General features: G+C 55.3%; 1 protein-coding gene across 1 annotated transcript in view; it reads left to right on the top strand.

Moving 5' to 3' along the window:
• The window catches only part of fgd1 (FYVE, RhoGEF and PH domain containing 1), a gene marked incomplete at its 3' end in the record, with an annotated part of 41,641 nt that extends 17,932 nt beyond the window's left edge, over nt 1-23,709 (top strand). Inside the window, exons 4-17 of the mRNA XM_080184938.1 lie at nt 952-1,492; nt 1,870-1,959; nt 3,159-3,307; nt 4,536-4,692; nt 7,311-7,449; nt 7,925-7,983; nt 8,477-8,623; nt 8,719-8,811; nt 10,046-10,125; nt 13,954-13,984; nt 14,700-14,798; nt 18,840-18,965; nt 19,839-19,997; nt 23,566-23,709. Of these exons, the coding sequence (XP_080041064.1) occupies nt 952-1,492; nt 1,870-1,959; nt 3,159-3,307; nt 4,536-4,692; nt 7,311-7,449; nt 7,925-7,983; nt 8,477-8,623; nt 8,719-8,811; nt 10,046-10,125; nt 13,954-13,984; nt 14,700-14,798; nt 18,840-18,965; nt 19,839-19,997; nt 23,566-23,709 (2,014 nt within the window). The remainder of the gene's footprint in view (nt 1-951; nt 1,493-1,869; nt 1,960-3,158; nt 3,308-4,535; nt 4,693-7,310; nt 7,450-7,924; nt 7,984-8,476; nt 8,624-8,718; nt 8,812-10,045; nt 10,126-13,953; nt 13,985-14,699; nt 14,799-18,839; nt 18,966-19,838; nt 19,998-23,565) is intronic.
• Nucleotides 23,710-24,493: the final 784 nt, after the last annotated feature.

The following is a 24,493-nucleotide window of genomic DNA, read 5'->3' as shown; positions in this document are numbered from 1 at the left end:
CCCATGTTTATGTTCTGCTTTCGGGCCTACCCCAGGCCTAAGCGGATTTGCTGAAAGATAGACCCACAGAGGGATGCTCGGGGGGGAGAGAGAGTTGGGGAAAAGCAACATTGAAACACTTCTCCCCCCAACCCCACATCCTCCCTGCTCCCTTCAAAACACTCCAAGGGTCCCTGCTTGAGAGAATGGGCCCGTGTCAGAGTTCCCAATTGTTCACATCCAGCTGGAGGACTATAGGGTCCCACAAGGCCGAAAGGGCCATAACTCCCTCTGTCAGCCTTGCCAAGAGACACTGAAACTCAGTTTGGGGCAGGCAGGGGAGAGTAACACCAAAGGGTCAGGATCGGAGGATTTAGCCCAAGATTACAGACACCAAGGGACAAAGATTGGGAGAGTGAGTGTTTGATGGGGACAGTGTAGAGGGAGCTTTACTCTGTATCTAACCCCGTGCTGTACCTGTCCTGGGAGTGTTTGATGGGGGACAGTGTAGAGGGAGCTTTACTCTGTATCTAACCCCGTGCTGTACCTGTCCTGGGAGTGTTTGATGGGGGACAGTGTAGAGGGAGCTTTACTCTGTATCTAACCCCGTGCTGTACCTGTCCTGGGAGTGTTTGATGGGGGACAGTGTAGAGGGAGCTTTACTCTGTATCTAACCCCGTGCTGTACCTGTCCTGGGAGTGTTTGATGGGGGGACAGTGTAGAGGGAGCTTTACTCTGTATCTAACCCCGTGCTGTACCTGTCCTGGGAGTGTTTGATGGGGACAGTGTAGAGGGAGCTTTACTCTGTATCTAACCCCGTGCTGTACCTGTCCTGGGAGTGTTTGATGGGGGACAGTGTAGAGGGAGCTTTACTCTGTATCTAACCCCGTGCTGTACCTGTCCTGGGAGTGTTTGATGGGGGGACAGTGTAGAGGGAGCTTTACTCTGATGTCTCTCTCTGTTTCTTTTTAGGGAACACATCCCTCTGGGGCCGGATATGAACTGGTTGAGTCTTGGCCACCCGGTTGAGGGGGTCTGCGTCCTGCCTGGTATCGGGAGGAGCCCCAAATTGGACCACCTGAACTCTCTGGAGTCTGGCATCAGTATGAACGAGGCCACCAATCGGCTGCTGGACTTTGCGGAGGGTTCGGAGGCTGGGGGGGGCAGCGCTGAGGGTGGAGGGGCTTCCTCCTCCAGCTGCTCGACCTCCTCCTCCACCTCCTCCTCCTCCTCCTCCTCCACCAAGCGGCCGAACCGTGACAGTGGTATCGGCAGCCTCAACTCCCCCTGCAACGGTGACGAGCTGTGCTTTGCCCCGGACGAGGGGTCCGAGGGGGTGTGCCGCCCCCCCACGGGGGCCCTGCCGCCCCTGCCCTGCAGCCCGCTCCCCGCCCTGGCCCGTGGGCGATCGCTGCGCGACTCGGAGGCCGACAGCGACCTGGAGGAGGGCAGCGGGGACGAGGATGCGGGATCTGTGAAGCCCCCCCCGGCCGAGCGGCAGGATTCCTGCGATGTGAGTGAAGGTTGTGTTGTGTGACTGGGTGTGGGCTCCGAACACCTCCCTCCCCACCCCCCACCCCTCTGCTCTCTCCCTGTGCCACATCCCCCCCTCGCCCCGCACGCCCCACTCTGTCTCCCCACTCTCTCTCTCTCCCCTCCCACTCCCTACCCTCTCTCCCTCTGCTCTCTCCCTATGCCTCACCCCCTCCCCCTCACCCCACCACCCTCCCGCCCCCCCGCCAGGATGGACACTGCAGGAGATTGAGGCTGGGAGGGGGCAGGATAGGAAAGGCCGTGTTATGGAGGAACAGGTGAGGGTGTATTGTGAGCTGGGAAGGGAGGGGAGGGGACAGTATCTCGGAGTTTAACACCCTCTCTCTCCCTCAACAGCTGACAGTTCAGCAGAAAGTCTTCAACATCGCCAATGAGCTGCTACTCACCGAGAAGGCCTACGTTTCCAGGCTGTATCTACTGGACAAGGTAACCCCCCCTCCCCTTCCCACAGTGCGGCGCTCCCTCGGCACTGACTCTCCCACAGTGCGGCGCTCCCTCAGCACTGACCCTCCCTCAGTGCGGCGCTCCCTCAGCACTGACCCTCCCACAGTGCGGCGCTCCCTCGGCACTGACCCTCCCACAGTGTGGCGCTCCCTCAGCACTGACCCTCCCACAGTGCGGCGCTCCCTCGGCACTGACCCTCCCACAGTGCGGCGCTCCCTCGGCACTGACCCTCCCACAGTGCGGCGCTCCCTCGGCACTGACCCTCCCACAGTGCGGCGCTCCCTCGGCACTGACCCTCCCACAGTGCGGCGCTCCCTCGGCACTGACCCTCCCACAGTGCGGCGCTCCCTCGGCACTGACCCTCCCACAGTGCGGCGCTCCCTCGGCACTGACCCTCCCACAGTGCGGCGCTCCCTCGGCACTGACCCTCCCACAGTGCGGCGCTCCCTCGGCACTGACCCTCCCACAGTGCGGCGCTCCCTCGGCACTGACCCTCCCACAGTGCGGCGCTCCCTCGGCACTGACCCTCCCACAGTGCGGCGCTCCCTCGGCACTGACCCTCCCACAGTGCGGCGCTCCCTCGGCACTGACCCTCCCACAGTGCGGCGCTCCCTCAGCACTGACCCTCCCACAGTGCGGCGCTCCCTCAGCACTGACCCTCCTGCAACGCAGCGCTCCCTCAGCACTGACCCTCCCACAGTGCGGCGCTCCCTCGGCACTGACCCTCCCACAGTGCGGCGCTCCCTCGGCACTGACCCTCCCACAGTGCGGCGCTCCCTCAGCACTGACCCTCCCACAGTGCGGCGCTCCCTCAGCACTGACCCTCCCACAGTGCGGCGCTCCCTCAGCACTGACCCTCCCACAGTGCGGCGCTCCCTCAGCACTGACCCTCCCACAGTGCGGCGCTCCCTCAGCACTGACCCTCCCACAGTGCGGCGCTCCCTCAGCAGTGCTGGTACCGGGGGGTGTTTGGGGGCTCTGATTCTGGTACTCCAGTCCCTGGTGGGGGGGCTCGGATCCTCAAATGTGTGGCTCCGGGGCCTGAGCCGGAATGTATCCCTGTAACCTTTGCTCCCAGAGTTAGGGGAGATCGGGGATTGGTGGGACATGAAGAAGAGAGGGACTGGTGGATAGTCCCAGTGATCGGAACGTGACTCCTGTCCCTCTGTCCCACCCTCCAGGTGTTCTGTGCTCGCCTGATGGAGGAAGCTCACTCCAGGAATTCCTTCCCGGTTGATGTGGTGTTGTCCATTTTTTCCAATATCTGCTCCATTTATTGCTTCCACCAGCAGTTCCTACTTCCCGAGCTTGAGAGACGGATGCTGGAATGGTAAGAGCGGGGGCTGGCGGAGGCGGGGGTGGAAGTCTGTGGGTTTGTTGTGTCTCAGTTCTATTCAGATCCAGAGGTGGGTGGAGGAGGGGGGGAGGTGGTATTGCTTGAATAAATACCCAGAACCCTTACAGAGAGAGACCTGGAGCCCTGAGAGACTGCTGGACCTGTCAATACTTCGAGTACTGATAGAGAGAGACCGCTGCCTGTGGCAATGTTTCCCCAATCAACTGCGAACACATCTAAAGAGAGACTGCTGGGACTGTACAGAGGCAGAGAGAGGGAGGGAGAGACAGAGAGAGGGAGAGAGGGGGAGGGAGAGAGGGACGGAGAGAGAGGGGGAGCAGTAACAGGGACAGTGAGAGAGATGGGGAGAGGGAGAGGGGGGAGAGACAAACGGGCATGGAGAGAGAGGTGGAGAGAGAGAGCGAGCGAGAGATAAGAAGTGAGAGAAAGAGAGATGGAGGGAGAGAGAGAGAGATGGAGGGAGAAAGAGACAGAGAGAGATGGACAGAGAGAAAAAAAGAGGGCTGGAGAGAGAGAGAGACGGACAGACAGACGGATAGAGATGGGTGGATAGACAAATACAGATAGAGATGGAGGAGGTTACAGAGATAGGGAGGGTTGTAGGGGCTGGAGGAGGTTACAGAGATAGGGAGGGGTGTAAGGGCTGGAGGAGGTTACAGAGATAGGGAGGGTTGTAGGGGCTGGAGGAGGTTACAGAGATAGGGAGGGTTGTAGGGGCTGGAGGAGGTTACAGAGATAGGGAGGGTTGTAGGGGCTGGAGGAGGTTACAGAGATAGGGAGGGTTGTAGGGGCTGGAGGAGGTTACAGAGATAGGGAGGGTTGTAGGGACTGGAGGAGGTTACAGAGATAGGGAGGGTTGTAGGGACTGGAGGAGGTTACAGAGATAGGGAGGGTTGTAGGGGCTGGAGGAGGTTACAGAGATAGGGAGAGTTGTAGGGGCTGGAGGAGGTTACAGAGATAGGGAGGGTTGTAGGGGCTGGAGGAGGTTACAGAGATAGGGAGAGTTGTAGGGGCTGGAGGAGGTTACAGAGATAGGGAGGGTTGTAGGGGCTGGAGGAGGTTACAGAGATAGGGAGGGTTGTAGGGGCTGGAGGATGTTACAGAGATAGGGAGGGTTGTGGGGACTGGCAGAGTGAGAATGAGATGTTGGCAGATGGACCTGTTTTGCTGCCTGTTCTGACCCCTGACCCCTGACCTGCAGGGAATCGAACCCTCGCCTGGGAGACATCCTGCAGAAACTTGCCCCTTTCCTGAAGATGTACGGGGAGTACGTGAAGAACTTTGATCGGGCAATGGAGCTGGTGAACATCTGGTTACAGAAATCCGCCCATTTCAAAGCCATTGTTCAGGATGTTCAGGTGAGTTTGCCTCTCTCTACCCTCAGACGAAACTTGTAGACCCCGTCCCATTGTGGTCTGGTCCGCCATGCTGGGTTGGGCAATCTTCCTCCAGCCCCGCTGCCTCTCCCCACCCACTGTCTGCCAGCCCCTCCTCACCCCACTGGCAACTGGTATCAGCCAATCAGCCCATCAATCAGAACATGGCGGATCGCCCCCCCCCCCCAACACCGCACCCACTCATACCCCAGGCTGAGAAATATAATCCAGTACTGAAATATAAAACTCATCTCATATAAACAGGCCCATGTGATTCTCAGCAATGACAGTGAAGGGGTTTGGGATTGGGATTGTGTACAGTGGGAGTGAATGGGAAAGGGTTTGGGTCCATTGGGATTGTGTACAGTGGGAGTGAATGGGAAGGGATTTGGGATTGGGATTGTGTACAGTGGGAGTGAATTGGAAGGGGTTTGGGTCCATTGGGATTGTGTACAGTGGGAGTGAATGGGAAGGAGTTTGAGTCCATTGGGATTGTGTACAGTGGGAGTGAATGGGAAGGAGTTTGAGTCCATTGGGATTGTGTACAGTGGGAGTGAATGGGAAGGGGTTTGGGTCCATTGGGATTGTGTACAGTGGGAGTGAATGGGAAGGGATTTGGGATTGGGATTGTGTACAGTGGGAGTGAATTGGAAGGGGTTTGGGTCCATTGGGATTGTGTACAGTGGGAGTGAATGGGAAGAGGTTTGGGATTGGGATTGTGTACAGTGGGAGTGAGTGGGAAGGGGTTTGGGTCCACTGGGATTGTGTACAGTGGGAGTGAATGGGAAGGGGTTTGGATCCATTGGGATTGTGTACAGTGGGAGTGAATGGGAAGTGGTCTGGGTCCATTGGGATTGTGTACAGTGGGAGTGAACGGGAAGGGGATTGGGATTGTGTACAGTGGGAGTGAATGGGAAGGGGTTTGGGTCCACTGGGATTGTGTACAGTGGGAGTGAATGGGAAGGGGTTTGGGTCCATTGGGATTGTGTACAGTGGGAGTGAATGGGAAGAGGTTTGGGTCCATTGGGATTGTGTACAGTGGGAGTGAATGGGAAGGGGTTTGGGTCCATTGGGATTGTGTACAGTGGGAGTGAATGGGTAGGGGTTTGGGTACATTGGGATTGTGTACAGTGGGAGTGAATGGGAAGGGGTTTGGGTCCATTGGGATTGTGTACAGTGGGAGTGAATGGGAAGAGGTTTGGGTCCATTGGGATTGTGTACAGTGGGAGTGAATGGGAAGGGATTTGGATTCATTGGGCTTGTAGACCATTATATCAGTTGTGATTCCCCCATTGTGCAAATAGCCACTTTGGAAGAAGTGGCATTCAGAGAATCCTACGGTGCAGAAAGAGGCCATTTGGCCCATCGAATCTGCACCGACAGCAATCTTACCCAGGCCCTATCAATGTATCTCTACATATTTACCCCACTAATCCCTCTAACCTGGGGATCCTGGGACAGTGAGGGGCAATTTTAGCATGGCCAATCCACCTAATGTCAGAAGTTGCAGCGGGACATAGATAGGATGCAAGACTGGGTGGAGAAGTGGCAGATGGACTTCAACGCAGATAAATGTGTAGTGGTCCATTTTGGCAGGACCAATGGGATAAAGGAGTACAATATCAAGGGTAGGAGTCTTAGCTGGGTTGAAGAGCAGAAGGATCTTGGGGTCTGGGTCCATAGGACTCTTAAATTGGCCTTGCAGGTGGAGGATGTGGTCAAGAAGGCGTATGGTGTACTGGCCTTCATTAATCGAGGGATTGAGTTTAGGAGTCGGGAGGTAATGCTGCAACTTTATACGACCCTTGTCAGACCCCACTTGGAGTACTGTGCGCAGTTCTGGTCACCTCACTACAGGAAGGATGTGGAAGCTATTGAGAGGGTGCAGAGGAGATTTACAAGGATGTTGCCTGGATTGGGAGGCATGCCTTATGAAGATAGGTTGAGGGAGCTGGGACTCTTCTCCCTGGAGAGACGAAGGTTGAGAGGCGACCTGATAGAGGTTTATAAAATGTTGAGAGGTATAGATAGGGTGGATTCTTGGAGGCTATTTCCCAGGGCTGAAATGGTCGCGACGAGAGGACACAGGTTTAAGGTGCTGGGAAGCAAGTACAGAGGAGATGTTAGGGGTAAGTTTTTCACTCAGAGGGTGGTGAGTGAGTGGAATCGGCTGCCGTCGGTGGTGGTGGAGGCAAACTCGCTGGGGTCTTTTAAAAGACTTCTGGATGAGTGTGTGGGATCTCATGGGATTGGGGGTTATAGATAGGTCTATGGCTTAGTAGGTATAGAAGTGATTGGCGCAACTTGTGGGCCGAAGGGCCTGTTTGTGCTGTCATGTTCTATGTTCTAACCCGCACATCTTTAGACTGAGGGAGGAAACCAGAGCACCCGGAGGAAACCCACGCAGACACGGAGAGAATGTGCAAACTCCACACAGACAGTGACCCGAGCCGGGAATTGAACCCGGATCCATGGCACCGTGAGGCAGCAGCGCTAACCCACTGTGCCACTGTACTGTAAGGGTAGGTGGAAGTATAGTTACCTTGTAGAATGGTGAGTAATTTTCCGTACATTGCTTACCCTGTTGTCTGTTGGTGTAGAAGGAGGAACTGTGTGGGAACCTGACACTACAGCATCACATGTTGGAGCCTGTACAGAGGATCCCACGCTATGAACTCCTGCTCAAAGACTACCTGAAGAAACTGCCAGATGACTCCCCTGACCGAAAGGACTCTGAAAGTATGCCAGCCGCACATTCAATTACCCTTACCCTGGGCACGTCACCCAGTCTAACAGCAGCCTGTATCTGGGAGCTGAGGCAATGGGTGTGGGTCCATTGGGATTGTGTACAGTGGGAATGAATGGGAAGGGGTTTGGGTTCATTGGGATTGTGTACAGTGGGAATGAATGGGAAGGGGTTTGGGTTCATTGGGATTGTGTACAGTGGGAATGAATGGGAAGAGATTTGGGTCCATTGGGATTTTGTACAGTGGGAGTGAATGGGAAGGGATTTGGTATTGGGATTGTGTACAGTGGGAATGAATGGGAAGGGGTTTGGGTTTATTGGGTTTGTTCACAGGGAGTGAATGGAAAGGAGTTGGGATTGGGAATGTGTACAGTGGAGTGAACGGGAAGGAGTTGGGATTGGGAATGTGTACAGTGGGAATGAAGGATTCGATCATTCTGAGCATGAAATTATTGGTCTATATTTCAGAATCTCTTGAGCTGATCTCGACAGCAGCCGACCATTCCAACGCGGCAATTCGGAAAATGGTGAGTGACAATGTGGGAGTTCTATCAGAATGAGCGATAAGAGTATTGGATTCATTGGGAATATGTACAGTGGGAATCAATGAATGGGGAGGGGCTTGGGACCATTCTGTTTCCATTGGGATTGTGTACAGTGGGAGTGAATGGGAAGGGGTTTGGGATTGGGGTTGTGTACAGTGGGAGTGAATGGGAAGGGGTTTGGGTCCATTGGGATTGTGTACAGTGGGAGTGAATGGGAAGGGGTTTGAGTCCATTGGGATTGTGTACAGTGGGAGTGAATGGGAAGGGGTTTGGGTCCATTGGGATTGTGTACAGTGGGAATGAATGGGAAGGAGTTTGGGATTGGGATTGTGTACAGTGGGAGTGACGGGAAGAGGTTTGGTATTGGGATTGTGTACAGTGGGAGTGAACAGGATGAGGTTTGAGTTTGTGGGGAGAATGATTGGAGTGTGGCCAGGATGAGTAATCCTACTGGGAATGCTCTTTCCAACTACAGCAGCGAATGCAGAAACTTCTGAAAGTCTACGAGCTGCTGGGAGGAGAGGAGGACATTGTCAATCCCACCAACGAGCTGATTAAGGAAGGACCTATTCTTAAACTGTCGGCCAAGAACGGCACCACTCAGGACCGCTATCTCATCCTGGTGAGAGCCCTGAGCATTGGCATGGCATTCCCTTACTGCCAACTCCCTCTTACATTGCACAAATCCTGACCTTATAACCCTTAACCTCCCCACAGTTCAACAACCGCTTGCTGTATTGTGTGCCGAAACTGAGGCTGATTGGCCAGAAGTTCAGCGTCCGAGCGAGGATTGACGTTGATGGAATGGAGGTTAGTGCTTTCTGAGAATGTTCAACTATATTACACTCTCCGACAAGGAGGGACAGCACGGGGTTAGATACAGAGTAAAGCTCCCTCTACACTGTCCCCCATCAAACACTCCCAGGACAGGGACAGCACGGGGTTAGATACAGAGTAAAGCTCCCTCTACACTGTCCCCCATCAAACACTCCCAGGACAGGTACAGCACGGGGTTAGATACAAAGTAAAGCTCCCTCTACACTGTCCCCCCATCAAACACTCCCAGGACAGGTACAGCACGGGGTTAGATACAGAGTAAAGCTCCCTCTACACTGTCCCCCATCAAACACTCCCAGGACAGGTACAGCACGGGGTTAGATACAGAGTAAAGCTCCCTCTACACTGTCTCCATCAAACACTCCCAGGACAGGTACAGCACGGGGTTAGATACAGAGTAAAGCTCCCTCTACACTGTCCCCATCAAACACTCCCAGGACAGGTACAGCACGGGGTTAGATACAGAGTAAAGCTCCCTCTACACTGTCCCCCATCAAACACTCCCAGGACAGGTACAGCACGGGGTTAGATACAGAGTAAAGCTCCCTCTACACTGTCCCCCATCAAACACTCCCAGGACAGGTACAGCACGGGGTTAGATACAAAGTAAAGCTCCCTCTACACTGTCCCCATCAAACACTCCCAGGACAGGTACAGCACGGGGTTAGATACAGAGTAAAGCTCCCTCTACACTGTCCCCATCAAACACTCCCAGGACAGGTACAGCATGGGGTTAGATACAGAGTAAAGCTCCCTCTACACTGTCCCCCATCAAACACTCCCAGGACAGGGACAGCACGGGGTTAGATACAGAGTAAAGCTCCCTCTACACTGTCCCCCATCAAACACTCCCAGGACAGGTACAGCACGGGGTTAGATACAGAGTAAAGCTCCCTCTACACTGTTCCCCATCAAACACTCCCAGGACAGGTACAGCACGGGGTTAGACACAGAGTAAAGCTCCCTCTACACTGTCCACATCAAACACTCCCAGGACAGGTACAGCACGGGGTTAGATACAGAGTAAAGCTCCCTCTACACTGTCCCCCATCAAACACTCCCAGGACAGGTACAGCACGGGGTTAGATACAGAGTAAAGCTCCCTCTACACTGTCCCCCATCAAACACTCCCAGGACAGGTACAGCAGGGACAGGATTAAATGCTCTGTTAGGTATTGTTGACTTTCCGATCTTTCTGTTCCTGCAGCTGAAGGAGACGAGCAGTCCGAGCTCCTGTCGGACGTTCCTAGTTTCGGGAAAGCAGCGTTCCTTGGAGCTCCAGGCCAGGTACAATGGCGGGGTGTGTGGAGGGCGCGGTGGGCGAGGCTGGGGACTGGCGGACTCTCACTGGAGCCATGTAGCCAGCCTCTGGGCGTGGTGCAGTGTGCCATTCCTGGGACGTGCTTCATCGCTTGGGACAGACGGGGGAAGAAAGACAGGCCATTGGCTGATCACATTTGTGGGATCTTACTGTGCGGACATTGCCACCTGCCTTGCTTCCTGGTTCTCATAAGAACATAAGAACTCAGAGCAGGAGTAGGCCATCTGGCCCCTCGAGCCTGCTCCGCCATTCAATAAGATCATGGCTGATCTGTTCATGGACGCAGCTCCACTTACCCCACTGCTCACCATAGCCCTTAATTCCTTTACTGTTCAAAAATTTATCCTTACCTTAAAAACATTCAATGAGGCAGCCTCAACTGCTTCACTGGGTGGGGAATTCCACAGATTCACAACCCTTTGTGTGAAGAAGTTCCTCCTCAACTCAGTCCTAAATCCTCTTCCCCTTATTTTGAGGCTATGCCCCCGAGTTCTAGTTTCACCCACCAGTGGAAACAACTTCCCTGCTTCTGTCTTATCGATTCCCTTCATAATCTTATATGTTTCTATAAGATCTCCCCTCATCCTTCTGAGTTTCAATGAGTATAGCCCCAGTCTACTCAGTCTGTCCTCATAAGCCAACGCTCTCAACTCCAGAATCAACCCAGTGAATCTCCTCTGCACCCCCTCCAGTGCCAGTATACCCTTTCTCACATAAGGAGACCAAAACTGTACACAGTACTCCAGGTGTGACCTCACCAGCACCTTATACAGCTGCAACATAACCTCGCTGTTTTTAAACTCCATCCCTCTCGCAATAAAGGACAAAATTCCATTTGCCTTCTCCATTACCTGCTGCAAACCAACTCCTTGTGATTCTTACACAAGGACACCCAGGTCCCTCTGCACAGCAGCATACTGCAATTTTTTACCATTGAAATAATAGCCCATTTTGCTGTTATTCCGACCAAAATGGATGACCTCACATTTACCAACATTGTACTCCATCTGCCAGACCCTCGCCCACTCACTTAGACTATTTATATCCCTTTGCAAACTCTCAGGGTCCTCTGCACACTTTGCCACCCACCTTAGTGTGGTCTGTGAATTTTGACACACTACACTTGGTCCCCAACTCCAAATCACCTATGTAAATTGTAAATATTGCAGTCCCAACACTGATCCCTGAGGCACACCACTAGTCACTGATCACCAACCAGAAAAACACCCATTTACCCCCACTCTTTGCTTCCTGTTAGTTAACCAACTCTCTATCCATGTGAATATATTACCCGTAACACTGTGCACCTTTATCTTATGTCGCAGTCTTTGGTGCGGCACCTTGTCGAAAGCCTTCTGGAAATCCAGATACATCACATCCACAGGTTCCCCACTATCTGCTGTACATGTAATGTTCTCAAAGAATTCCACCAAATCAGTCAAACATGACCTTCCCTTCATGAACCCATGCTGCGTCTTACCAATGGGACAATTTATATCCAGATGTCTCGCTATTTCTTCCTTGATGATAGATACAAGCATTTTCCCTTTTACAGGCGTTAAGCTAACCGGCCTATAGTTACCCGCCTTTTGTCTACCTCCCTTTTTTAAACAGTGGCATCACATTTACTATTTTCCAATCTACAGGAACCACCCCAGAGTCCAGTGAATTTTGGTAAATTACCACCGGTGCGTTTGTCACCATCTCCCACCAACTCTTTTAGTAACTCTGGGATGCATTCCATCAGGGCCAGGGGACTTGTCTACCTTTAGCCCCATTAACTTGCCCAACACTAGCTCTTCCATGATAATGATAGTTTCCAGGTTCTCACCTGCCATAACCTTCCTGTCATCAATTTTTGACATGTTATTTGTATCTTCCACTGTGAAGACCGACACAAAATCCCTGTGCAATGCCTCAGCCATTTCCTCATTTATTACATCCCCCGCTTCTTGTACTCTAAAAGACCAATGTTTACTTTAGCCACTCTGTCATTTTATATATTTGTAGAAACTTTTGCCATCTGTTTTTATATTCTGAGCTCTTATAATCCATCTTACTTTTCTTTATAGCTTTTTTTGTGGCTTTCTGTTGACCATTAAAGATTTCCCAATCCGCTAGGTTCCCACTAATCTTTGTCACTTTGTCTGCATTTCTTTCAGTTTGATACCCTCCTTTATTTCCTTAGGTACCCCTGGCTGATAATCTCTTTTCCTACAGTCCTTCCTTATCACCGGTCCATACTCCGGGGGGTGGGGAGAGTTCTGTGGCCCCTCTAGGACTTCCCAGACTCTGGGGGATGCCCGTCAGTGTGAACAGGCCATTCAGCCCGATGGAGCCTGTTCCAGCGTCCCTGCCCAGCGAGTCTGATCAGCAGTTTCTGTTCCTCAAGCCACTCCCGAGTCAGAGAATCCGTCAATCTCAGTCTCCACAGCCACCTCGGCACAGACATCCTGATTGCAGCCCCTACAACCCTCCCTATCTCTGTAACCTCCTCCAGCCCCTACAACCCTCCCTATCTCTGTAACCTCCTCTAGCCCCTACAACCCTCCCTATCACTGTAACCTCCTCCAGCCCCTACAACCCTCCCTATCTCTGTAACCTCCTCCAGCCCCTACAACCCTCCCTATCTCTGTAACCTCCTCCAGCCCCTACAACCCTCCCTATCTCTGTAACCTCCTCCAGCCCCTACAACCCTCCCTATCTCTGTAACCTCCTCCAGCCCCTACAACCCTCCCTATCTCTGTAACCTCCTCCATCCCCTACAACCCTCCCTATCTCTGTAACCTCCTCCAGCCCCTACAACCCTCCCTATCTCTGTAACCTCCTCCAGCCCCTACAACCCTCCCTATCTCTGTAACCTCCTCCAGCCTCCACAACCCTCCCTATCTCTGTAACCTCCTCCAGCCCCTACAACCCTCCCTATCTCTGTAACCTCCTCCAGCCTCCACAACCCTCCCTATCTCTGTAACCTCCTCCAGCCCCTACAACCCTCCCTATCTCTGTAACCTCCTCCAGCCTCCACAACCCTCCCTATCTCTGTAACCTCCTCCAGCCCCTACAACCCTCCCTATCTCTGTAACCTCCTCCAGCCCCAACAACTCTCCCTATCTCTATAACCTCCTCCAGCCCCTGCAACCCTCCCTATCTCTGTAACGTCTTACAACCCTCCAAGCACTCTGCGCTCCTCCTAATTCCAGCTCTCCAGCATCCCCCAATTCCCATCTCTCCATCACTGGTCTGTCTCTCTCTCTCTCTCTCCTCTGCACCCCCCCGCCTCACCCCCCCCCCCCCCCCCCCTCTCCTGTCTAGCTCTCTCTCTCTCTGTCTCTCTCCTCTAGAGAGAAAGCTAAATGGAGACAGACAGAGATGGAAAGAGAGAGAGAGAAGAGATAGAGAGAGAGAGAGAGAGAGAGAGAGAGGTAGAAGGGAGAACGGAGAGAGAAAAAGAGCAAGTGATCAAGAGAGAGGGAGAGGGCGAGACGGACGGGGGCAGGGAGAGGGCGAGACGGACGGGGGCAGGGAGAGGGCGAGACGGACGGGGGGGAGGGAGAGTGCGAGACAGACGAGGAGAGAGAGAGACAGAGACATGGAGAATCTGAGACAGAGAGATATTCAACCAGGGGATGTTGGAGAGTATTAATTCAGTGAGCCAATCTGTCCCCTAGGGGGAGGTAACAGGGACAGAAGTCAGTACTCGGAGGGCACTCACCAGTGCACACTGACATTTATTAAAGATTGGAAGCAGATTTCTAACTGAGCCTAACCACTAATTGTCCACTCTCTCCTAACAGAACAGAAGAGGAAAAGAAGGATTGGATTGAGGTAAATATTTCCCCAAACTGTCCCATCAAACACTCCCAGGACAGGTACAGCACGGGGTTAGATACAGAGTAAAGCTCCCTCTACACGATCCCCATCAAACACTCCCAGGACAGGTACAGCACGGGGTTAGATACAGAGTAAAGCTCCCTCTACACGATCCCCATCAAACACTCCCAGGACAAGTACAGCACGGGGTTAGATACAGAGTAAAGCTCCCTCTACACTGTCTCCATCAAACACTCCCAGGACAGGTACAGCACGGGGTTAGATACAGAGTAAAGCTCCCTCTATACAGCCCTCTTTCAACCTTGTCTCTGGTAGAGGGGTTTTGTTTGAGGTAGAAGTGATGATTGAAAGTGGGTGGCACAGTGGTTAGCACTGCTGCCTCACAGCGCCAGGGACCCAGGATTGATTCCCGGCTCAGGTCACTGTCTGTGTGGAGTTTGCACATTCTCCCCATGTCTGCATGGGTTTTTTCCAGGTGTTCCGGTTTCCTCCCACAGTCCAAAGATGTGCAGGCTGCTATGCTGAATTGTCCCTTAGTGTCAGCGGGGAGTTAGCAGGGTAAATATGTGGTGTTACGGGGATAGGGCCTGGATGGGATTGTTGTGGGTGCAGACTCGATGGGCTGAATGGCCTCTTTGTGCACTGAAGGATTGTACGACTCTCTGATTCACTGTGAAATTTTGAACCTCTTTTCTCTGCCTATCACTAGGCAATTCAGGTCAGCATTCGGAAACATGAGGAAACACTGGAGAGCTGCACACTGCTCAGTGGATCATTCCGGGATGAGGAGACACCTCCGGATTCACCGGTGAGTGGGAGGGTGGGGTAGTATTGATGGTCAGACACCTCGCTGGGAGTTGGCGAGTTATGGGGAGGAGATAGCTTGATGTTCTTCATCTCAAACTAACAATGGCATCCTGTACATCCACTCAAGTAGACAGGGAATGCACTTGGGGTTCAAAGTTCCCTTCGAAAAGATAGCACCTCCCACAGTGCGGTGCTCCCTCAGCGCTGACCCTCCCACAGTGCGGCGCTCCCTCAGCGCTGACCCTCCCACAGTGCGGCGCTCCCTCAGCGCTGACCCTCCCACAGTGCGGCGCTCCCTCAGCACTGACCCTCCCACAGTGCGGCGCTCCCTCAGCACTGACCCTCCCACAGTGCGGCGCTCCCTCAGCACTGACCCTTCCACAGTGCGGCGCTCCCTCAGCACTGACCCTCCCACAGTGCGGCGCTCCCTCAGCACTGACCCTCCCACAGTGCGGCGCTCCCTCAGCACTGTCCCTCCCACAGTGCGGTGCTCCCTCAGCGCTGACCCTCCCACAGTGCGGCACTCCCTCAGCACTGACCCTCCCACAGTGCGGTGCTCCCTCAGCGCTGACCCTCCCACAGTGCGGCACTCCCTCAGCACTGACCCTCCCACAGTGCGGTGCTCCCTCAGCACTGACCCTCCCACAGTGCGGCGCTCCCTCAGCACTGACCCTCCCACAGTGCGGCGCTCCCTCAGCACTGACCCTCCCACAGTGTGGCGCTCCCTCAGCGCTGACCCTGCCACAGTGCGGCGCTCCCTCAGCAATGACCCTGCCACAGTGCGGCGCTCCCTCAGCACTGACCCTCCCGCAGTGCGGCGCTCCCTCAGCACTGACCCTCCCGCAGTGCGGCGCTCCCTCAGCACTGACCCTTCCGCAGTGCGGCGCTCCCTCAGCACTGACCCTCCCACAGTGCGGCGCTCCCTCAGCACTGACCCTCCTGCAGTGCAGCGCTCCCTCAGCACTGACCCTCCCACAGTGCGGCGCTCCCTCAGCACTGACCCTCCCACAGTGCGGCGCTCCCTCAGCACTGTCCCTCCCACAGTGCGGTGCTCCCTCAGCGCTGACCCTCCCACAGTGCGGTGCTCCCTCAGCGCTGACCCTCCCACAGTGCGGCGCTCCCTCAGCACTGACCCTCCCACAGTGCGGCGCTCCCTCAGCACTGACCCTGCCACAGTGCGGCGCTCCCTCAGCACTGACCCTCCCGCAGTGCGGCGCTCCCTCAGTACTGACCCTCCCGCAGTGCGGCGCTCCCTCAGCACTGACCCTCCCACAGTGCGGCGCTCCCTCAGCACCGACCCTCCCACAGTGCGACGCTCCCTCAGCACTGACCCTCCCACAGTGCGGCGCTCCCTCAGCACTGACCCTCCCACAGTGCGGCGCTCCCTCAGCACCGACCCTCCCACAGTGCGGCGCTCCCTCAGCACTGACCCTGCCACAGTGCGGCGCTCCCTCAGCACCGACCCTCCCACAGTGCGGCGCTCCCTCAGCACCAACCCTCCCACAGTGCGGCGCTCCCTCAGCACTGACCCTCCCACGGTGCAGCGCTCCCTCAGCACTGACCCTCCCACAGTGCGGCGCTCCCTCAGCACTGACCCTCCCGCAGTGCGGCGCTCCCTCAGCACTGACCCTCCTGCAGTGCAGCACTCCCTCAGCACTGACCCTCCTGCAGTGCAGCACTCCCTCAGCACTGACCCTCCCACAGTGCGGCACTCCCTCAGCACTGACCCTCCCACAGTGCGGCGCTCCCTCAGCACCGACCCTCCCACAGTGCGACGCTCCCTCAGCACTGACCCTCCCACAGTGCGGCGCTCCCTCAGCACTGACCCTCCCACAGTGCGGCGCTCCCTCAGCACCGACCCTCCCACAGTGCGGCGCTCCCTCAGCACTGACCCTGCCACAGTGCGGTGCTCCCTCAGCACCGACCCTCCCACAGTGCGGCGCTCCCTCAGCACCAACCCTCCCACAGTGCGGCGCTCCCTCAGCACTGACCCTCCCACGGTGCAGCGCTCCCTCAGCACTGACCCTCCCACAGTGCGGCGCTCCCTCAGCACTGACCCTCCCGCAGTGCGGCGCTCCCTCAGCACTGACCCTCCTGCAGTGCAGCACTCCCTCAGCACTGACCCTCCCACAGTGCGGCACTCCCTCAGCACTGACCCTCCCACAGTGCGGCGCTCCCTCAGCACTGACCCTCCTGCAGTGCAGCACTCCCTCAGCACTGACCCTCCCACAGTGCGGCGCTCCCTCAGCACTGACCCTCCCACAGTGCGGCGCTCCCTCAGCACTGACCCTCCTGCAGTGCGGCGCTCCCTCAGCACTGACCCTCCCACAGTGCGGCGCTCCCTCAGCACTGACCCTCCTGCAGTGCGGCGCTCCCTCAGCACTGACCCTCCCACAGTGCGGCGCTCCCTCAGCACTGACCCTCCTGCAGTGCGGCGCTCCCTCAGCACTGACCCTCCCACAGTGCGGCGCTCCCTCGGCACTGACCCTCCCACAGTGCGGCGCTCCCTCCGCACTGACCCTCCCACAGTGCGGCGCTCCCTCGGCACTGACCCTCCCACAGTGCGGCGCTCCCTCCGCACTGACCCTCCCACAGTGCGGCGCTCCCTCAGCACTGACCCTCCCACAGTGCGGCGCTCCCTCAGCACCGACCCTCCCACAGTGCGGCGCTCCCTCAGCACTGACCCTGCCACAGTGCGGCGCTCCCTCAGCACCGACCCTCCCACAGTGCGGCGCTCCCTCAGCACCAACCCTCCCACAGTGCGGCGCTCCCTCAGCACTGACCCTCCCACGGTGCAGCGCTCCCTCAGCACTGACCCTCCCACAGTGCGGCGCTCCCTCAGCACTGACCCTCCCGCAGTGCGGCGCTCCCTCAGCACTGACCCTCCTGCAGTGCAGCACTCCCTCAGCACTGACCCTCCTGCAGTGCAGCACTCCCTCAGCACTGACCCTCCCACAGTGCGGCACTCCCTCAGCACTGACCCTCCCACAGTGCGGCGCTCCCTCAGCACCGACCCTCCCACAGTGCGACGCTCCCTCAGCACTGACCCTCCCACAGTGCGGCGCTCCCTCAGCACTGACCCTCCCACAGTGCGGCGCTCCCTCAGCACCGACCCTCCCACAGTGCGGCGCTCCCTCAGCACTGACCCTGCCACAGTGCGGTGCTCCCTCAGCACCGACCCTCCCACAGTGCGGCGCTCCCTCAGCACCAACCCTCCCACAGTGCGGCGCTCCCTCAGCACTGACCCTCCCACGGTGCAGCGCTCCCTCAGCACTGACCCTCCCACAGTGCGGCGCTCCCTCAGCACTGACCCTCCCGCAGTGCGGCGCTCCCTCAGCACTGACCCTCCTGCAGTGCAGCACTCCCTCAGCACTGACCCTCCCACAGTGCGGCACTCCCTCAGCACTGACCCTCCCACAGTGCGGCGCTCCCTCAGCACTGACCCTCCTGCAGTGCAGCACTCCCTCAGCACTGACCCTCCCACAGTGCGGCGCTCCCTCAGCACTGACCCTCCCACAGTGCGGCGCTCCCTCAGCACTGACCCTCCTGCAGTGCGGCGCTCCCTCAGCACTGACCCTCCCACAGTGCGGCGCTCCCTCAGCACTGACCCTCCTGCAGTGCGGCGCTCCCTCAGCACTGACCCTCCCACAGTGCGGCGCTCCCTCAGCACTGACCCTCCTGCAGTGCGGCGCTCCCTCAGCACTGACCCTCCCACAGTGCGGCGCTCCCTCGGCACTGACCCTCCCACAGTGCGGCGCTCCCTCCGCACTGACCCTCCCACAGTGCGGCGCTCCCTCGGCACTGACCCTCCCACAGTGCGGCGCTCCCTCCGCACTGACCCTCCCACAGTGTGGCGCTCCCTCAGCACTGACCCTCCCACAGTGCGGCGCTCCCTCAGCACTGACCCTCCCACAGTGCGGCGCTCCCTCCGCACTGACCCTCCTGCAGTGCAGCACTCCCTCCGCGCTGTTAGTGCTCGGGACAATATTGAGTCCCAGTTGATGGAAGCGCTCGATAACTGACCTTGACATTTTGTATTCAGAACACAGAGCTGGGGAAGAGAGCTCCCACTCCGATCCGAGAGAGGGAAGTCACATTGTGCATGATCTGCCAGGAACCTTTTAACTCGATCACAAAACGTCGACATCACTGCAAAGCTTGTGGCCATGTGAGTTAAACACCGGACTGCAGTTCCCAGTTTCCAATGGGGCCGTAACGGAGGGTTCCACTGTCCAATCGCGTTGGGTTGCAGTCGCCATTGGAGTTTTTGGATCATTCCCAGATGAGAAGAGCAGATGGAGGGGAGAGAGGCCAATGGAGGCCATGTTATCCCAGCATTCTTAGCGGCTGTGCATGCTCCCTATCAGACACATTGCCCCAGTTTCAATCAGGGGCCCGTCACAGCCCCTTTGAATTCTGGGATAGCCTTGTCACCCCAGTTGGGGCCACATGTTCGATGCAGGAGAGAAACTCCATTGGTAATCATGTCCTGTACCTTCAGGAATTCCTGAATCCCACTTGGAATACTGTGCATAACTCCAGTCTCCCGATTCCACTTGGAATACTATGCACAGTTCCGGTCTCCGTATCTCACTCGGAATACTGTGCGCTGTTCCAATCTCCTTATCCCAGTTGGAATACTGTGCACAATTCCAGTCTCCGTATCCCACTCGGAATACTGTGCGCTGTTCCAGTCTCCGTATCCCACTCGGAATACTGTGCACAGTTCTGGTCTCTCTATCCCGCTCGGAATACTGTGCACAGTTCCAGTCTCTGTATCCCACTTGGAATATTCTGCACAGTTCCAGTCTCTGTATCCCACTCGGAATACTGTGCACAGTTCCGGTCTCCCTATTCCACTCGGAATACTGTGCACAGTTCCAGTCTCCCTATCCCACTCGGAATACTGTGCAGAGTTCCAGTCTCCCTATCTCACTCGGAATACTGTGCACAGTTCCGGGACACAGTAGAGGGACCGAATGGCCAGTTTCCGGGATGTGGGATTTTGTGGAATTCTGTCTGACTTGCCATCTCTCTCCAGGTGGTGTGCGGGAAGTGCTCGGAATTCCGTGCGCGGCTGGTGTACGATAACAATCGTTTTAACCGAGTGTGCCGGGATTGCTATACCACACTGCACGGATCACCCATTAGTCCCGGACACCGAGCATCTTACACACAGCGGAGGAGATCCATCCTTGAGGTGAGAAAAACTCTCCCAACGCTGACAGCACGGGGTTAGATACGTAGAACATGGAACATTACAGCGCAGTACAGGCCCTTCAGCCCTCGATGTTGTGCCAACCAGTGGAACCAATCTAATGACCCTCTAACCTAAACTATTCCAGTGTCATCCATATGCCTATCCACTGACCATTTGAACGCCCTTAAAGTTGGCGAGTCCACAACTGCTGCAGGCAAGGCATTCCACGCCCTTACTACCCTCTGAGTAAAGAACCTACCTCTGACATCCGTCCTATAATTACCACCCCTTAATTTAGAGCTATGTCCCCTCGTGTTAGCCATCACCATCCGAGGTAAAAGGCTCTCACTGTCCACCCTATCCAATCCTCTGATTATCTTGTATGCCTCAATCAGGTCACCTCGTAACCTTCTTCTCTCTAATGAAAATAACCTCAAGTCCCTCAGCCTTTCCTCATAAGACCTTCCCACCATACCAGGCAACATCCTGGTAAACCTCCTCTGCACCCTTTCCAATGCTTCCACATCTTTCTTATAATGCGGCGACCAGAACTGTACGCAATACTCCAAGTGCGGCAACGCCAGAGTTTTGTACAGTTGTAACAATGACCTCACGGCTCCGAAATTCAATCCCTCTCCCAATAAAAGCTAACACACTGTACGCCTTCTTAACAACCTTATCAGCCTGGGTGCCAACTTTCAGGGAGCTATGCACATGTACCCTGAGATCTCTCTGCTCGTCAACACTACTAAGAGTCCTTCCATTAGCCCTATATTCTGTACTCCTGTTAGTCTTACCAAAGTGAATCACCTCACACTTTTCCATATTAAACTCCATCTGCCACCTCTCGGCCCAGCTCTGCAGCTTATCTATGTCCCTCTGCAAACTGTAACACCCATCCTCACTGTCTACAACTCCTCCAACTTTGGCGTCGTCAGCAAATTTACTAACCCATCCTTCTACACCCTCATCTAGGTCATTTATAAAAATGATAAACAGCAGTGGCCCCAAAACAGATCCCTGAGGTACACCACTTGTAACTGAACTCCAGGTTGAATGTTTCCCATTAACCACCACTCTCTGTCTTCTATCAGCTAGCCAATTCCTGATCCAAACTGCTAAATCACCCTCAATCCCAGCATCTGCATTTTCTGCAATAGCCTACCATGGGGAACCTTATCAAACGCTTTGCTAAAATCCATATACACCACGTCAGCTGCCTTACCCTTATCCACCTCTTTGGTCACCTTTTCAAAAAACTCGATAAGGTTTGTGAGGCACGACCTACCCTTCACAAAACCGTGTTGACTATCCTAATCAATTTATTTCCCTCTAGATGATTATAAATCCTAACCCTTATAATTCTTTCCAAAACTTTGCCCACAACAGAAGTAATTCCCAGGATGGTCTCTACTCCCCTTGAACAAGGGGACAACATTTGCTATCCTCCAGTCTTCCGGCACTATACCTGAAGCCAATGACGACATGAGGATTGAAGCCAAAGGCTCTGCAATCTCCTCCCTAGCCTCCCAGAGAATCCTAGGGTAAATCCCATCCAGCCCAGGGGACTTGTCTATTTTCACACTCTCAAGAATTGCCAACACCTCCTCCTTATGTACCTCAATCCCGTCTAGTCTACTACCTGGTATCGCAGTATTCTCCTCGACTTTTTCCTGTGTGAAAACTGACAAAAAATACTCATTCAGTGCCCCTCCTATCTCTTCAGGCTCCACGCACAACTTCCCACTGCTGTCTCTGACTGGCCCTAATCTTGCTCTAACCAATCTTTTATTCTTGACATACCTGTAGAAAATTTTAGGATTTTCCTTGATCCTATCTGCCAAAGTCTTCTCATGTCCTCTTCTAGCTCTTCTTAACTCTCTCTTTAACTCCTTCCTGGCTAATTTATAACTCTCCAGTGCCCTAACTGAGCCTTCATGTCTCATCTTTACATAAGCCTCCTTCTTCCTCTTCACCAGAGATTCAACTTCCTTAGTACACCACGGTTCCCTCACTCGACCACTTCCTTCCTGCCTGACAGGTACATATTTATCAAGGACTCGCAGTAGCTGCTCCTTGAATAAGCTCCACATTTCAGATGTTCCCAGCCCCTGCAGTTTCCTACTCCACCCTATGTATCCTAAATCTCGCCTAATCGCCTCATAATTACCTTTCCCCCAGCTATAACTTCTGCCCTTCGGTATACGCCTATCCCTTTCCATCACTAAGGTAAACGTAACCAAATTATGGTCACTATCACCAAAATGCTCACCTACCTTCAAGTCTAACACCTGGTCTGGTTCATTACCCAGTACCAAATCCAGTGTAGCCTCACCTCTTGTTGGCCTATCTACATACTGTGTCATGAAACCTTCCTGCACACATTGGACAAAAACTGACCCCTCTAACGTGCTTGAACTGTAGCTTTTCCAATCGATATTCGTAAAGTTAAAGTCCTCCGTAACAACTACCCTGTTACTTTCGCTCCTATCCAGGATCATCTTTGCAATCCTTTACAAAGTAAAGCTCCCTCTACACTGTCCCCATCAAACACTCCCAGGACAGGTACAGCACGGGGTTAGATACAGAGTAAAGCTCCCTCTACACTGTCCCCCATCAAACACTCCCAGGACAGGTACAGCACGGGGTTAGATACAGAGTAAAGCTCCCTCTACACTGTCCCCCATCAAACACTCCAGGACAGGTACAGCACGGGGTTAGATACAGAGTAAAGCTCCCTCTACACTGTCCCCCATCAAACACTCCCAGGACAGGTACAGCACGGGGTTAGATACAGAGTAAAGCTCCCTCTACACTGTCCCCATCAAACACTCCCAGGACAGGTACAGCACGGGGTTAGATACAGAGTAAAGCTCCCTCTACACTGTCCCCATCAAACACTCCCAGGACAGGTACAGCACGGGGTTAGATACAGAGTAAAGCTCCCTCTACACTGTCCCCCATCAAACACTCCCAGGACAGGTACAGCACGGGGTTAGATACAGAGTAAAGCTCCCTCTACACTGTCCCCCATCAAACACTCCCAGGACAGGTACAGCACGGGGTTAGATACAGAGTAAAGCTCCCTCTACACTGTCCCCATCAAACACTCCCAGGACAGGTACAGCACGGGGTTAGATACAGAGTAAAGCTCCCTCTACACTGTCCCCCATCAAACACTCCCAGGACAGGTACAGCACGGGGTTAGATACAGAGTAAAGCTCCCTCTACACTGTCCCCATCAAACACTCCCAGGACAGGTACAGCACGGGGTTAGATACAGAGTAAAGCTCCCTCTACACTGTCCCCATCAAACACTCCCAGGACAGGTACAGCACGGGTTAGATACAGAGTAAAGCTCCCTCTACACTGTCCAGGACAAACACAAGAGGGAGAAAGGAATGGAAGGATATGGGTGATGGGGGGAGGCTGGTGAATTAGGGTATGTGGGAGGAGATTGATGTGGGAGCAAAAACATTAGCACAGGGCAGAGGGGCCGAATGGCCTGTTTCTGGGTTGCAGTGGTGATATACGGTGCATTATTCAGTTTGGTACCTTTTTGTTACAGAAGCAGGCATCGATAGTGGCAGAGAACAGTGTAATCTGCAGTTACATGCACTACATGGAGAAAGGGGCAAAGAGTTGGCAGAAAGGATGGTGCGTCATTCCTGAGAATGAGCCCCTTGTTCTCTACATCTACGGAGCCCCCCAGGTGAGTTTGACACGGTCCCTCGGAATGGTCAGAGAGCTCGCAGTGTCTCTCTGCAACTCTCTCTTTCTGTCACGCTCTGTCTTTCCTCTCCTCCTCCCGCTCACTCTCTCTCCCCCCTCTCTATCCTCCTCTCTCACTCGGTCCCCCTCACTCCCCCCGTCCCTCCCCCCCCCCTCCGTCCCCCACCTCTCCCTCCCCCCCTCTCCCTCCCCCCTCTCTCCCTCTCTCCCCCCCTCCCCCTGTCTCCCTCCCCCCTGTCTCCCTCCCCCCCTCTCTCCCTCCCCCCCTCTCTCCCTCCCCCCTCTCTGCCTCCCCCCTCTCTCTGTCTGACGCTTCCTCTCTCTCTCTCTTCTGTCTGACGCGCGCTCTCTCTCTCTCCCCCCCCCCCCCGTCCCCCTCCCCTCTCCGTCCCCCTCCCCTCTCCGTCCCCCTCCCCTCTCCGTCCCCCTCCCCTCTCCGTCCCCCTCCCCTCTCCGTCCCCCTCCCCTCTCCGTCCCCCTCCCCTCTCCGTCCCCCTCCCCTCTCCGTCCCCCTCCCCTCCCCTCCCCCTCCCCCTCCCCTCCCCCTCCCCCTCTCTCTCCCCCTCCCCTCTCTCTCCCCCTCCCCTCTCTCTCCCCCCTCCCCTCTCTCTCCCCTCTCCCCTCTCTCTCCCCCTCCCCTCTCTCTCCCCCTCCCCTCTCTCTCCCCCTCCACTCTCTCTGTCTGACGCTCCCTCTCTCTCTCTCTCTCTGTCTGACGCTATCTCTCTCTCTCTCTCTCTGTCTGACGCTATCTCTCCTCCTCT

This window comes from Carcharhinus amblyrhynchos, unplaced genomic scaffold (genome assembly GCF_965287045.1).
Source record: "Carcharhinus amblyrhynchos unplaced genomic scaffold, sCarAmb.v2.hapA chromosome_1047, whole genome shotgun sequence".
NCBI lineage: Eukaryota > Metazoa > Chordata > Chondrichthyes > Carcharhiniformes > Carcharhinidae > Carcharhinus > Carcharhinus amblyrhynchos.
Note: the sequence above shows the minus strand (reverse complement) of the source record. Positions and strands in the feature narration are given on the sequence as shown.